The following is a 16280-nucleotide window of genomic DNA, read 5'->3' as shown; positions in this document are numbered from 1 at the left end:
ACAGTGTCAGCCTATTGCTCCCAACAATCTGGGTCCTCATTTTACCGACCTTTGAATGATGGAAGGTTGAGTCAACCTTGAGCCAGGGAGACTCGAACTGCTGAACTGCTGGCAGCCGGCAATCAGCAGAAGTAGCCTGCAGTACTGCATTCTAACCACTGCGCCACCACGGCTCTGGGAGTTCCCTGGGAATGATACAAAGAGAACCAACCAAAGAAGTTTCTAGTAATTCAAAGATACCTTTCTAAAAAGTTGTGCCAAGATAATGCACTGCAGCAAAATGGAAAGTCAATTAGATATTCTCAGCGAGCATTGAGCAATCTGCTCCTGGAGCTGCCCAGCAGACTTCACCTAAATAAACTGGATGTGGTGGACTCTGATCACTCTCCCAAAGAGAGTTCTTGTCAGCAATATGCTTTGATTCTTCTGGAAGTAATCACTAATGGTTACCAGTTGGTGTTTTATTAAAAAGTTATGGCAATCAGCATAGCTCCTTAGGGCCAGTTGTTTTCCTGGATAAGTGACTGTGGGGAGGAAAAATGGGTCAGCTCAGCTCTCCTGGCAAGACTGCAACTGATGAAGAGGATGCTGCCATTTCTTGTGCTCCAAATATTTTTAGCGCTGTTTTACATAAGGAAGCACAGCTTTTCTAGTGAATTGTTTCCAGGACATTCAGAGTAAATCAGAGGAGTTGGGTTGAGATCTGTCAGTTGTACATTCAGGACAGTGGTGACATTCAAATTTTTTCCTACCGGGTTCTGTGGGCGTGGCTTGGTGGAGGGTGTCCTGTGACTGAGTGGGCATGACCCACTTGATGTCACTCATGCCCACACCCACTCAGTCATATGAACCCCCCCCCCCCCACCAAGCCATGCCCACAGAACCCGGTAGGAAAAAATGTTTGTATGAGCACAAGAAGGGCTCATAGTGAATGCTGTGGCAGAGAATCTGAACTTTTCTCCCTCCATTCACAGTGAAGCTGCTGCTCCCTTTATGGTCCTCCCTGGCCCCCTCCCTCCCGGGGGTCAAAGTACCTTAAAGGGACAGGCTGCAGCAGCTCCGCTGTGAATGGAGGGAGAAAGGTTCGGATTCTCTCTGCTGCATTTAATGTTGAATTCTATGGCAGAGAGAATCCGAACTTTTCTCCCTCCATGCACAGCGGAGCTGCTGCTCCCTTTATGGTCCCCCCCCAGCTCCTTCCCTCCTGGGGACTACCTTAAAGGGACAGACTGCAGCAGCTCTGCTGTGAATGGAGGGAGAAAAGTTCGGATTCTCTCTGCTGTATTTAATGTTGAATTCTGTGGAATATTGAGTGGCCAGAAGGGCCAAGTGAGTGGTTGGAAGAGGTGAGTGGTGACCAGGCGAGCGGGTGAGCGGGCAGGTGTGGGTGGGGCCAACCGGGGTGATTTTTACTGGTTTGACGAACTGGTTCAAATCGTCCCTACCGGTTCGCCCAAGCCAGTCTGATCTGGTCGAATTTTACCCCTGATTCAGGAGCCACTCACATATCACTTAAGGTAAAGATAAAACATGGAAACCGCTTCTGAATTTTGTGCTTGATGTGGAAAAGAATGTAATTTTGACTTTGGGTTTTACAGATTAGACTGATAGATCTTTATAGAAATGACTTATTCATATTACTATGAAAAACAAAAAGCTGAAATTTGATGCTAATGCCTTAGATGCTAATGCAACAGAGAGAGTCGGACGTCAATGCTTCTTTTTCTTTTCTTTTCCCTATCTTTCCTCACTTCTCTTTTCCCTCCCCCCTCCCCCCTCACTGCTCTTTTATTTACTTTTGTATTTTGCATTTTATAATACTTAATAACTTAAATTAAAAAATGTTTTTTTAAAAAAGGTAAAGCCAAGCCATGTTTTCAAGAAATCAAAAACCTCAAGGTGACAGCCACAACTACGCAAAGCCCTCTCCCCATTTTGTGCAGGTAAGAAAATGAGAATGTGTTTTGCACATCCAAGTTTCATAATGAACACAAGTCTGCTATTAAAGATGGTGAAGCATCATAGTAACTGCTTTGCCCCGAATTTCATTCCTAGCAGCCATTTTTTTTAATCAACTGCAATCCATAATCTGTTCCTTATTATTAAAGAAACACCAGAAAATACTTTACTGTCCTAAAGTAAGCTGCCACCTGGTCAAGATCTATTTCAGCTGTTCCCAGGAGCTCTGTAGCAACTTAACACATAATGTCTACTTAGGTTCCGGAATTTTTCTTTACTCTTGATCCTTAGCAGAACTTGCTCTTTCTTTTGCAATAGGAGCTGAATTGTCCTGATTTTCTTCACCCTCTTTTGAGCTTTGCAATGCAGAAAAGAGCAAGATGACAGTGTTTCAATCATGGCCTAGATATGAGATAAGGCAAACATCATGGAGAGCATCGAGGCTGCCAAGTTGCTTTGGTGTCCTATGAAACCCTAATGACAAAAAGATTTACTTGGGTGTATCCTGCCTTTCTTCTAGGAATTGCAAGCAGCATTCCTAGTATTCCTTCTACCTTTTTCCCCACATAAGAAATATTTGGTACATTGGACTGAAAGTGACAGACCCTAAGTCACCTAGAGAGCTTCTGTAACTGAGGATGGACTTGAATTTGGCTATCCCTACATATTATGGCCCTCCTTTGCTAGCACATAAAGTGGCATAAAATTAACAAAGACATTTTGGAGATATAATTCATCCCTGAGTAGTAATACTTTATTACAGCCTTCCCTAAAGGTAAAGGTAAAGGTAAAGGTAAAGGTAAAGATTTCCCTCGCACATATGTGCTAGTTGTTCTTGACTCTAGGGGATGGTGCTCATCTCCGTTTCAAAGCCAAAGAGCTAGAACTGTCCGAAGACGTTTCCATGGTCATGTGGCCAACAACGCTGTTACCTTCCCATAAAAGGTGGTCCCTATTTTTCTACTTGCATTTTTTATGTCCTTTCAAACTGCTAGGTTGGCAGAAGCTGGGACAAGTAACGGGAGCTTACCCCGTTATGCGGCAGTAGCGATTCGAACTACCGAACTGCCAACCTTTCAATCGACAAGCTCAGCATCTTAGCCACTGAGCCACAAGCAATTCAGAAATTTTAAACATCTGGAGGTGTGATGGAATGATGGAAAGACCTTGGGAGACTGGGCCCAGAAATGATGGCAAGAGAATGGCCAGATAGGAGCCAGTACAGCCTGCAATTGCATAGTGGACATGGTAAGAGACTCAGAAGGGACCCCCTCTAATATTCCAGGCTGTCAAGGCCAGTGGAAGGGTGGGTGGGTGGAGAGGAAGAACTGCACTTTCAGACTTGCGAGGTCATTTTATATTGACAGTTGTCAATATAATTTTATACTGACAATGACCTAACTCCCAGTGGTTGTTCCTTTTAGGCAGCTTTGACTATTTCCAGAATATCGAGTTTGGGGAAGGATCTGATTGATACACATAAATCTGCTTAGATCAGTGTTTCTCAACCTTGGAAGCTTGAAGATGGGTGGACTTCAACTCCCAGAATCCCCCAGCCACCCATCTTCAAGCTACCAAGGTTGAGAGACACTGGGTTAGATGCTTCCAGAAATACAAAATATTGAATATTCCAGTTTTATTGGAATTTGTAAGTAACAGCAGGCCCCCTGGTGGTGAAATATTTTTGTTTTCTCTACATTACTGGTTAAATAATCATGCTCTCTGATGTCAGGGCATTAGCTGTTCAGTCAGAAATGTATTTAAAGTAGTTTAAATCACCATCTCACTTTGATTTACATCATAAGGAACCTGCCAGAATTTGACTAATTGATGCATTGTAAAAAGGCTGAGAGAGAAATGAGTGTAATTTGAGTCCAAGTTTGTTGTAGTGGTAAAGGTGCTAGCTAGGGGTGGGTTCCACTTACCTTTACTACCAGTTCCCAGTGGGAGTGCATGTGCAGATCACCCATGATGACGTCGTGGTGGGTGGGTGGAACCTCCTGCCGGTTTTACTACCAGTTCTATAGAACCGGACCGAACCAGGAGCAACCCACCACTGGTGCTAGCCTAGAACCAGGTGACCGTGAATCTATTCCCACCTTAGGCATAAAAGCTGGCTGGGTGACTTTGGGCCAGTCAGTCTCTCTTATCCCAAGCACTGCACCGGCTGTTGTGCGGAAAAAGAGGATGAGAAAGGAGTATTATATGCGTTTGCCATCTTGACTTAAGATAGGAATTTCTTAAAGGTAACTGTAGCATCACAGAATCATGCAGTTGGAAGAGGTCATATAATTGAGTCCAACCCTTGTTTCCATAAAGGAATCAAAATAAAGTAGTCCTTATGCATGGTTATTAAGCCTACACTTTTCATTGGGCAGCACGCCATCTCACTAGGAACTTGGTTCAACTCTGGAATTCCATTTACAGTTCACTGGAATCACATCTGCATTCTTGATCGTTACTGACTGCTATCCCGATTTTATGTAATAAAAATATTTATTCTCAGCTACGAATCTGGAGAAAGAACAAAACTCCCGCTCACTCAGACATGCCATGTTGGTTTGATATATTATTGGCAGTCTCAGCAATGAAAGAATATAAAAACAGCACACTTATCTCATACTCTTAGATGACCAAAAGAACTTGGACTGAATTTCAGAAGGAATTGTCTCCAAGAATGAACTTCAAAGCTCACCCAAAAGCAAATGTTTGCTTATAAGGGCAACTTCCTGGCAAACACAGATGCTCATAGTCCCTAAGGTTTTTGCATCTTCCACAGGATATAATTTTTTAGGCTGTTTTTCTTCTGGCATTATTGATTAAATGGCCTTATCTCTGCAATAGAAAGTGAAGTTTGACAAATTCTGTGCTAAGTGATATTTACTAACCCTTCAAAGATTGACAGGACTGAGTAAGTGACTGGGTAGAGTTGGGACTATGGTCATAAAAACATGTTAAAAACAAGGCATTTATTCTGGGTGTGAGATAAAGCAGGTACACATTAGGGCAGTGATGGCGAACCTTTTCGGCAGTGAGTGCCCAAACCAGAACGTGCATGCGCCAGAACCCAAAAAGCTCAAAGAGCTTGTCTTCTGGTTTCTGGCATGCACATGTGACCCGGCCAACTGGTCTTCGTGCATGCCGGAGCCCCAGAAATCCGAAAACCAGCTGGCCATGTGCATGTGCCCACCAATCACCTGGTCTTCTGGTTTCTGGGGCTCCAGCATGCGCGAAGATCAGCTGGCTGGCACACATGTGCACACCAGAAACCAGAAGAGTAGCTGCGATGGCGTGCATGCCTACAGAGAGGGCTCTGTGTGCCACCTCTGGCACATGTGCCATAGGTTCACCATCATGGCATTAGGGAAACCATCCCCATGAATGTCTGAACCCAGTCCATAGACTTGCTGTAGTGACAAAATGTACTGGAAGAACTGTGAAAAGTGTGAAGTGTTGATGCAGAGTCTCTGCTATACAGTAAAAAAAAAAATATGTCCATCTAGTAAAGCATTTTGTCTTCCTTTCTTTCCGTTAGGTACAGTTTATCCCAGAAGGACTATACTGTATAATGCAAAATAAAAGGATTTCATACTTCTAAGCAGACTTGAAGGACTGTTTTTATTTTATCTATAGTACTGATCTTGGGAATGTTCCAAGATAGTTTAACCATTTGTGGGTTATTCCGTGAGTAGGAAATCCCTTTCTTACTATTTTTATGATTAAAATAGGATGTGTGTATGTGTGTATACACATTACTATTCATAACGTGGTTCTTTTTATTCAGGGTAAAAACAACGACAGGAAACAATAAAAAAGAAATAAAACTATAATAAACTAACAAAATTTAACTTATGAGATAGAAGAAAAGAAAAACATCAGATGGATATCAATATTGAACACATGCATACCCCATTGCTCTTCATGGGTTTAGTCAGTCGAAGAGTTCACATAATGCTTTGTTGGATAGAAAAGATATATTTAGGTTACCTGCATTAGTCCTAGATATGCCCCATGTGGCATTCCCTGTCTCAAGTTTGCCACACTTTGGCCAATAGGACACATTATCCAGCTGCATAAATTGATCTTTGCACAAATAGCCTTATCAGACATATTAGGAAGTATCTGTTCAGGACATAGTAATTAGCATCATCAACACAAGTTGGTTGCACATCTGTTATTTCTCCCTTCCCACTTCTTGCCTTCGTCATCCTTTTGTGTCTATGAATCTCTTGGTGCAGCACCCTTAATTTTCTTTCATGCTCAGCTTATTCAGTCTTTCCTCTTTTATCTGGTGTATTTATATCTGCTGCATAAATTGTTCTTCTCCTAATCTTTTCCTCTTCAATACTTTTCCAGCTGATTGGTGTATATGGGCATAGGTCCATTGCAGCAAACAGAAGCTCAGCCTGTAAATCCTTACACTAAATCCTCCTCTCTCTAAGGAGGAATCTCTTGCCGAGTCTGCTGCTCCAGAGTGATGATGAGATTCTAAGAGGAAACTTGCCCGTCAGAAATCCTGACCAATCAGCACAATCTAGGGGAGGAGTTTTAAGCATACGCTGAAAGTTGCCTGGAGGCTGGCAAGAGCATCTCTTCAGTGTTCAGTTAGTTGCTGTTTCCAGCTCTTGCACAGCAGCTTCAGCGGCTAACCATCACTGAATCCAGGGCAACCAGTGGGGCCAGGCAACTTTCTGGAGGAGGAGAGAGATCAGAAAGATCAGTGTCGGTGTGAAAGAGTTGACAAATCTGTAGCACGAAGATGATGGCATGTACAGAGATGCTGACAATGTGTTTGCTCTCTGCCAAACATGCTTACCACATGAAAGCTACAGAGACCCCGCAGCACTATGACAAGGGATTAGCAATTTTTCACGATGTAAGTAGTTGCATAGTGCATGCTTTCTATATTTTGTTCATAGAGTGGTTTTAGCTTGGGCTGTCAACAATATCTGTATATATGTATATTTGACCTGACGTTCTTCTCCCCAGTAGTTCCCATTCGAGTTTTCTGAAATGTTGTAGCATAAAACTCCAATTTTTTTTAAAGAACTTATTAAGCATCAAGAAAGAAAGCAAACAAAACTCTTACATTTCTGTTTAGAAACTCTCCATTCTATACTTGTGTATAGAATGTGTATCTGTATACACAGCGCAGAGATTACAAGCCAGGAAAGTCAGAAATTGAATGTTAAAAAAGGGAGGTAAAAGAACTTAGTTCCCATCTTCCCTATAAATATAGTATATGATTTTGAGTAACTGGTGGTTGATAGGAGGGCTTTCCTTCCTAAAATGGGACTGTGAGTGCACTGTGTCTTTTAGGTCTGTCCTGAAATATTTCAGATCCATTCATTTTTGCCCCTCATTGTCCTGAAACTAATTTATATTTCTTTCTGACCCTAGTTTTAAAATAGAAATGCTAAATAAAATCAAATTTATGCATTTTCTTTTATGCTGTAGCCCAGTATTAATAAATGTGATTAATAAGAGAAAATGGATAGACGTTGATAGAAAGTCATGAAGTATTCAGGTTTCATTTTTGACAAGTGGGATTGCAATTACAGCAACCAAAATATGTAAATTAATAAAGCATTATATCTGCTTATACAAAAGTTAGAAAATCCAGATGTTTTAGAGAACTCCCAACATCTGTTGGCTGGAGATGGTAAGTTGAAGTCCAAAATCTATCAAGGATATTAGCTTTCCACCAGGTATCAGCATTATAGGCGATGTAGATCCAAAGAAATCATGGCATGACTCCTTGTAGGCATAGCCATGTTGCAGCAAAGAATTTTGAAGCATTTTGAAGAATGTTAATATTTGTCTGGATATAATAAAAACATGCACTTGTTAACACCTGATATAAACTGCAATAGATTGAGATGTATTTTTTTTTAACCTAGTAGTTTTTAATCAGCTAAATGAGAACTTTTTTTTCAGGAGATAAACAAGAAGAGGAAGCACTAATTACTATAAAATTATACAATTATCAGTAGCAAATTGTGTTTGTGTATTGGGGAGTCACTGAATGTACCCAAGGACTAAATCATATGTTATATGAATGAAGGATGAAGAAAGAGACTAGTAGGATTCAGACTGTATCAGAAGTGAGCAAGGCAGGGAGCTTACGACAAAGGTGCAAGGTGCCACTTCACAAAGTTTCCTGTCTTCATTTAAGAATAAAACACATTTCATTGTCAGTGAAAGAATGGCTTTTCACATTCCAAATTTTAGACCATTTAAGGGAGAGAAGGGCCTATAAGGTTTAATTTTCAAGACTAGAATTACCTCAACCACTGCAGATAATTAATACATTAAAATTCCTTTCGTTCTGGAAGTTTCTGGCACACAAATCTGTGTTGCCTTGAGGTTCCATCTCAGATGTTGCCCAGTTTTTTTTTCTGCCCATTTTATGATCATTTCTGTGAGCTCTTTCATCCCTAGAACTGCTGGCACAGAAAAGGCAATAAAGACTTTGTAAAGCTTTCCAAATGTTCAAAGTGCTTTATGTGATAAATAACCAAGATGCTGTATGCCTAATATTTGTAAATCACTTTTTGGTTACAAATGCTAATCTAGGTTTATAATACTGAGCTAGGGAAAGCCTGCAAAGTATGGCTTCTGAATTCTTTCCAACATCTTTACCTGCAGTGATCATACAAAGTGTTAGAATATATGAGAGTTTATGTTTTTACTCTATTCATATACTGTATCTGTGCACGCTGTGGGTAGGTGTGCACTGGGAAGGACAGAGCAGGTTGTCTACACTTTACTCTAGATCAAGGCTGTCTAATCTCGGCCACTTTAAGATCTGTGGACTTCAATTCCCAGAATTCCTCAGCCAGCATGGCATGGCATGACAAGGGTGGCTAGGGAATTTTGGGAATTGAGGTCCACAAGATGACAAATTTAGCATGAAGATGATGGCATTTACAGAGGCTGAGTGGGGATATCTGGGAGTTGAAGTCCACAAGTCTTAAAGTGGCCAAGGTTGGACACCCCAATCTAGATCATGTGACTAAGAGGAAGAGGAGAAATAGCAGCAGCAATCTTAAGATGCAGCCCCACTCCCAAAGAATGCAGAAGAATGTTTTTCTCACAGCTGCCAACCAGATTCCCATCCCCCTTCCCTTGCCATTTTCAGAGACTGTCTTTCTTTTGCTGGCTTAACTCCTGTGACGGCAGACAGATGGACAACCTCTTTTACACAATTTAATTCCAATAGTTTGGAAAGAATAAAAATGTTCATTACGATAAACGTAAAAACTGAACAACTACAAATCACGAAGTAATAGCAATTGTTGTTCTGTACGATGCTTTCAAGTCTGAAATACTATTTGGGAAAATAATGTAATGTGTTTTAGTTATGTACTCTTTATATCATCATCATCATCATCATCATCATCATCATCATCATCATCGATGATGTTTCTATGCTTGTGTGTTGCCCAGAATCTGCAGGTTACAAAACTGTAAGATACATACAGAAATAATACAGGTAATCCTCAATTTACAACCATTCATTTAGTGACCATTCAAAGTTAAAATGGCACTGAAGAAAGTGACTTACACCAGTGGTGGGATTCAAATTTTTTTACTACTGGTTCTGTGGGCGTGGCTTGGTGGGCATGGCTTGGTGGGCGTGGCAGGGGGAGGTTACTGCAAAATCCCCATTTCTTCCTGATCAGCTGGAACTCGGGAGGCAGAGAATAGATGGAGGTGGGGGCAGTCAGAGGTGGTACTTACCGGTTCTCCGAACTACTCAAAATTTCCACTACTGGTTCTCCAGAACTGGTCAGAACCTGCTGAATACCACCTTTACTTATGACCATTTTTCATACTTACGACCATTGCAGCATCACTAGTCATGTGATCAAAATTTGGACACATGGCAACTGGCATGTATTTAACTTAATAACTGCAGTAATTCACTTAACTGTGACAAGAAAGGTCATAAAATGGGGCGAAACCCACTTAACAACTGTCTTGGGCTCAATTGTGGTTGTAAATTGAGGACTACCTGTAGATGTCATGTATGATAAAATGAATAATGATGTAAAAGGCTTTTATGCAGTTGATACATTTGCTCCATAATAGTGTAAGGATGGCTTCTTTTCCTAGCCCAGATATAGAAGAGTCTGCCTGTATTTCCCCAAACTTTTCTCCTAGCCTGTTTTATCCTTGACATTCATGATCGAGTAGACATTTCTGAAAAGATCAACTTTTATTAAAATTTGCATGAATTCATTTACAATTCCATCCAGAATCAGAATTCTGTAATGTGGATGTTTAGCCAAAGCTGGTAAAAATTTCACCAGAGAACTTTAATGGGGAAGTATCACAAATTGGATGAGAAGAACATGGTGGCACCCTCCATTTTCTCTTCGTTTAATATGCCATAATGTAATTTTAGATGGGAGTTAACATGTTAAAATAAGAGCTCATTCTTTCATCAGTTAGTGATAATTATTAGTTGGACGCCTGTGAGCTTTTCCTAGGGTGAAAAAAATACTTTTTGCTAGGTGTTTAATTTTAAGCTCCTAATAAAGTAAGATAAACGATGTAAGCTTTAAAATTCTTCTGCGCTCATATTTTTTTAAAAAATATGGTGAACATTTGACAAATACATTTGCAGCTAAGTTGTTCAATTTATCACTGCATTGTTAAATTATTATGTTTCAAACACTTAAGACATTTTTTTTTATATAAATAAATGTAGGCTTGAAATTTGGTGCATATTTATCTTGGAGTTACGCTTCCTGTATACAACCAGAATTGCTTTCCAAGGGAAAAGTTCTAGCATTATACTTTTAAGAATTACAAGAATGTAGTGATTCTGACAGTTCCAAACTTTTGTTAGTACAGTATCTTCCCTACTTGTGAGTACAAGCGGGAATCAGTTTTTTGTGTTTGATTCCATGGTACAGGTAATAGCTTAAAGCCTTGTCTATAACTACATAAAAGCAAAGCCGGTAAAAGTCAGACATTTTACTCTAGTTGCATCAATGCTGTGAAGAATTGCCAGTTTTATTTTAGAATCTCTCTCTTTTAGAAACTGGTTTAACTTTATAATCAAGAGGTATCAGTTGCAAAAATGTTGCTACCCATTGAAGCAAGTTTATCAGATTTTGATATTTGGAAAAAATTAAACACAGATTTCTCTTTGAGAAAGTGCATAGAATAGTTTCTTCTTTCATATAAGTGATTTAAAAGTTGCCTATGACCATAAATACTGGGCAATATCTATTGGAAAGAACTTAAGAAATGGCTCAATTTTAAAAAGAAAATAATTTTAAGGAAGCATAATAACAAACTATTAGGAACTATATGCATCCACAGATAAAAGAGGCAACAGTACAATAAGCTACTTAATAAATAATTATTATTTCACCAAGCAGTATCCGATTGCAACAAAATTTAAGTTAAACATTTTTAGATGTATAGCAGATGGTCCCTATTGAGCAGTTTCATATTCTAGAAATGTCAGGATTGGAAAATGAGCGTATAATTCTATACAAATGTAAATAGAAGTAAGTTATCTGAATACATAGACATATTCCTGTAAAATACATTAAATTATCTTACTTGGCTAGAAGCAGAAGTAAAGTAGTGGTTATTAGTAGCAGTTAATATAGTAGTTGATGTAGCATTTAGGAACAGAAGGTATTTAAAAAGATTTAAAGGAATTTAAAAATATATGGCATCTAAAAATTAAAGTAATTTAAGTATTAGCTCAAATACAAAAATTTCAATATCTCAAAGTTATATTTTCTATGGTATAGAAAGATCTTGCAAAAACATAATATAAATAAACTAACAAAAAGTTCATATACAAATTAAAACAATAACAAACCATTAATAAATAAAATTAACAAAACACACTGAAACATCAATGATGAATAAAGGTATGCTGTTGAGTCAAATGGAAATAACTGAGTATTTTTTTTAAAATGGAAGACAATTTCTATAGAAAGCTCTTTAAATTATCTATGAGAAAGAATTATCTTCATTGACATAATGGAAGGGGAGCCATGTAAGTCTATGGTGGCTAAAAAAACTGAAGGAGTCTCATTGTACCATTTCAGACCAACAAATGTTATTTAAAAAGTTTTTTCTTTTCTTTCTTTTTTCTTTTTTTCTTTCTCTTTCTTTTTAATGAGCTGCAGTTCACTTAATCAGAAACAGAGTAGCTAGACCAATGAAGGATTTACATTAGGATGCCTAGAGATGGGCAAGAAAATAGGTTAACCAGCCTTTTAACTTTTCTTGTCATAGTGACTGTGAGAATGCATTGTACTAAGCAATAATGAGATTTATTTTGGGTTGGGTCTTTTGGCAGTTTCAGTCCAATACAGTATATCAACAGAGAGTTAGGCTATTTTATTATCTAAAACTGAAGAGATAGTAATGGCTACCAGAGGGATATTGTCTCTTGGATTAGGACTAATTAATCCATTCTCTCCATGGTGATGTTTGTAAGATAACAAGATAATTAATGATAATGGGGTTATACATAGATCCTTTGTTGAGGCAAAAGTGTAAGCGGGATGAAAATTAATAGAATAGCAGAGTTTATGATGATCTTAGGGCTTATAAGAGGTGTGTTTCCAAATGTTTGCACTCTCCTACGTAGAAGTTATGGAGAAGGGAAATTTACTAGCTGTATATGTGAATTTTCCTTGGAATGGGAAAACTTTTTTTTGTGGACAATTTGTTTTTGGAAAGGTCCAGAAACTATTTCATGTTATCATGTTGTATGTTATCACATGGAAAATTCAAATGCTGCCGAATTCATATCCATTTCCATGATGTTTTCTTGGCAGTAAGACAGATACAGTGTGCTTCCTTCCAGGATGTCTTCTTAATTCTAATCTATAGCTCTGAAATTTCTTATAGTGATTATCTAAGTTCAAAACAAGTCCAAGCACACTTAATTTTAGGGTCATTTACTGAGATTAGTTAGATGCTACAAAGTAGATGGGAATATTCTTCAAAGATGACAGCCTCTCCTAATATGGTTTTATTAATCTATTTTAGCCATTTATCAATAGTTAAAAAGATTATAATATAAAACAGAACCACTTTGGTCTAGTGGTTAAGGCACCAGGCTAGAAAGCAGGAGTGAATGAATTCAGGTTTTGCTTTAGCTATGAAAGCCAGCTGAGTGACCTTGGGCTAGTCACTCTCTCTGAACCTTACAGGGTTGTTGTTGTGGGGAAAAATATGGGGAGGGAGGTGTGTTGGATATATTCAAAATAATAAAATTATTTATTATTATTTATTATATTATATATTATATAATTATTTAATTATTATATTCAAAATAAGAAAATTATGATTTTAGCATATTGAACAAATATATTCAAGTAATTTATTTAGGAAACGATTTCTATTTTCTTTTAAATTGGAAAGATCAAGAAGACATGTTAGAATAACAAGTAAAATCACACTGTAGAAATTAGAAGTACAAAAGACAAACAGAAGAAAACATTTAAGCCCTGGCTAGGGTTCTTGTGTTTTTAGTGGGGGTTTTTAAAATTTGTTTTGCATAGCTATCATGAGAAGAATTTGCTAGATAAAGAATGGATTTGTGCAAAGTGGATGTGGGAACACAAAAGGTTTTTAAATTAAAGTGGAGAAAGAGCTCTAAAGGGATTCTTGAAGACCTTGAAGATTTATTTCCTGTATACAACAATTGGAGAGAAAGAGTCAACAACAGATAAAAAGAAATAAAATGCATGCACTCCTACTTGACAAGGAAATTGCTCTGAATGCATAGGGAAGCTTCAGAGGCACACATTTCTCTAGAGATAGAAGAGAAGGTTCAAAAGATTAGTTTTCCGAAGGATCCTGTTCAATCAGCTTCTTGGAGCACTATATGGCTCTGTGCAGTCTGGGAAACTATTAAGGCTTCCATAGAAGGGCGTTTTTGTGGCATCTTTCTCTGGGAAGCTGGAAGAAAATAGAAAACAGAGCTTTGATCTCTGGGGCATCCATTTCTATTTGTCTAAGAAGATGGATTTGCCCAAAGAGAATCAGTGGATGATCGTCCAAATTGCTGGACTTGAGTGACTGCAGTTATAGAACTCACAGCAAATTGCAGCACAGATTGACTGGCTTCAATCCACCCAAATAATGCGCTAGAATAATCATGTCAGTGTTGGGGAGAACAGTATTAGCTAGAGGTACTTGACCGACCCATTAACTAAATATTTCACTTTTGATCAAATTAATGCATGCTCACTTATACTGAGGAAGATGATCTGGTAGGCTCAGGACCCTGTCATGGACACATATTCAACCCAAATAAACCATTGCTGAAAGAATATTTTAAAATATCATCCAAAATCAAGATTAGAGGATAATACTCCTTGCACAATGTACAGCTCTTGTCTTTTAGAATACAGATAGTCACCTGTACCTTTTTACTTTCCTTTTACAGACTCAGAATGAGGGCAGGGCAGACTTATTTTTAAACTTAGGTCCAATAGTTTTACATGGAAGGTTACATAGAATGTAACCTTCATCAATTGAGTGCTCTGTGACAGTAAGTTTGGGACCGTATTTTGTTTAACATAAACATATTGGCCATATGCTTTAATGCATGCATCTCTTTTTCTTTTAAAATGTGTTCCAAGTCACATTCTTAATGTTTTATATAAAAGGACAGCTACAAAGTCCTGATCAAGAATATAATGTAATCTGGGAACTTGTCTCGTACAGAAAGACACTCAAATGTTTATTGGAAACCACAAATGTGAAGCCAACAGTAGCTCATGAGAGCAGATTTTGGAAAGAAATTATTGTGAAGTTGTAGCCCATATCATCTTCCCTTTAAATGCTCTTTTTTTCATAAGGAGCATGGCTCTCAGGTTACAGGTAATATCTAGCTCTATAGCAATAGCACTCACTTAGATTTATATAACGCTTTACAGTCCTCTCTAAGCAGTTTACGGAGTCAGCATATTGCTCCCAACAATTTGGGTCCTCATTTTAACCACCTCGGAAGGATGGAAGGCTGAGTCAACCTTGAGCCTGGTGAGATTTGAACTTCCAAATTGCAAGCAGATGGCAGTCAGCAGAAGTAGCCTGCATTACTGCACTCTAACCACTGCACCACCGCGGCTCACATATATATACCTGTGAATAGGAGGAAATGCTAAAGGTAGTAGAGTTGAAGCTGGCAAAGGAATAATCCTATGGGGTTTGTAGGAAAAAGGAGCTATAAACTTAATGGTTCTGTGCACTTTCTTCCAAGACAGGCCAGCATGATTCTACCATGGCCTTTGCTATCAGCGCTCAACTTGACTTTTATCTGTTAAGAATAATCTAGATGGGGGGGAGGGATAAAAGAAAAGGGGGCAGGTGATCATTGAGTAAGTGCCAACTTTAAGGGAATGACCTGTTTGCCCATATTGCACAGCACATGATACAACGGGACATTGGCACGGCAAGTCTAGGTGAAGCAGGAGAGGAAAAGGTGGAAGAGTTGACAGGAAGATGAATGCGAGTGCTGTCCAATTGCACCAGTGTGCATCAGCTTGACTCTGGCTTAGTTAATGAAGCTTGTACAAAGGAAGCACATTACTTCGTTGCAATTAATCAGTCTACATGACAATCTTACTAATTAGCGCTGAACATCTTGAATTTTGGCTAACATCCCCGCTATAATGCAAATTATATTTGTTTCTTAAGCAGGTAGATTCTAGAAAAGTAAACTCTGCTTTTTAGATTAAATGAAGATGAGGAAAGGTCATACCCAACCTATTGCACACATGCAAACATACAAATATACATGCATGTGTACATGTTTATGTACATGTGTATACATACATACACACATCAGACACACATATCTCATACTTAATGGTATGATTTTGCTATATGAAGTACTTTATAACAAAAAAATATGTAACTGTTAAAATAAATTTCAGTTGCAAGAGTACCTCTGCCCAATATCAAAGCCAAAGAGCTCCACTAAGGTTCTGGAATGAATGAAGCCCTTTGCCTACTACTGTATTCATGAAATTCTTAATGTGGGGCAGTAAATCAGTCCTTCAGAAGACTCTAGTAGAACGGTCAGGAAACTAACATGAAAATAGAATTTTCCAATTTTTGCTATTACGGTATTTACGTTTGATTCAATCTATAGTAATGATAGATACCAAATTTGCATCTATTTTATGTATGCTAATGTGATACCACATTTATGGTATACTGAAATGGAAGAATACAAATAATAGTTATATAGCTGAGTCTGATTTGAAAGAAATGTAGCTATTTGTAATGCTCATATCAATTCTCATAAGTGATAAGTAAAGTGG

General features: G+C 38.4%; 1 protein-coding gene across 1 annotated transcript in view; it reads left to right on the top strand.

Moving 5' to 3' along the window:
- The first annotated feature begins 6718 nt into the window (after window positions 1-6718).
- NECAB3 (N-terminal EF-hand calcium binding protein 3) overlaps window positions 6719-16280 on the top strand; it is a 92105-nt gene continuing 82543 nt past the window's right edge. Inside the window, exon 1 of the mRNA XM_070939942.1 lies at window positions 6719-6835. Within this exon, the coding sequence (XP_070796043.1) occupies window positions 6719-6835 (117 nt within the window). The remainder of the gene's footprint in view (window positions 6836-16280) is intronic.

This window comes from Pituophis catenifer, unplaced genomic scaffold (assembly GCF_029215685.1).
Source record: "Pituophis catenifer annectens isolate HBS135680 unplaced genomic scaffold, rPitCat1.0.hap2 SCAF_3, whole genome shotgun sequence".
In the NCBI taxonomy this organism is placed as follows: domain Eukaryota; kingdom Metazoa; phylum Chordata; class Lepidosauria; order Squamata; family Colubridae; genus Pituophis; species Pituophis catenifer.
This window is presented reverse-complemented; position numbering and strand designations above follow the sequence as displayed.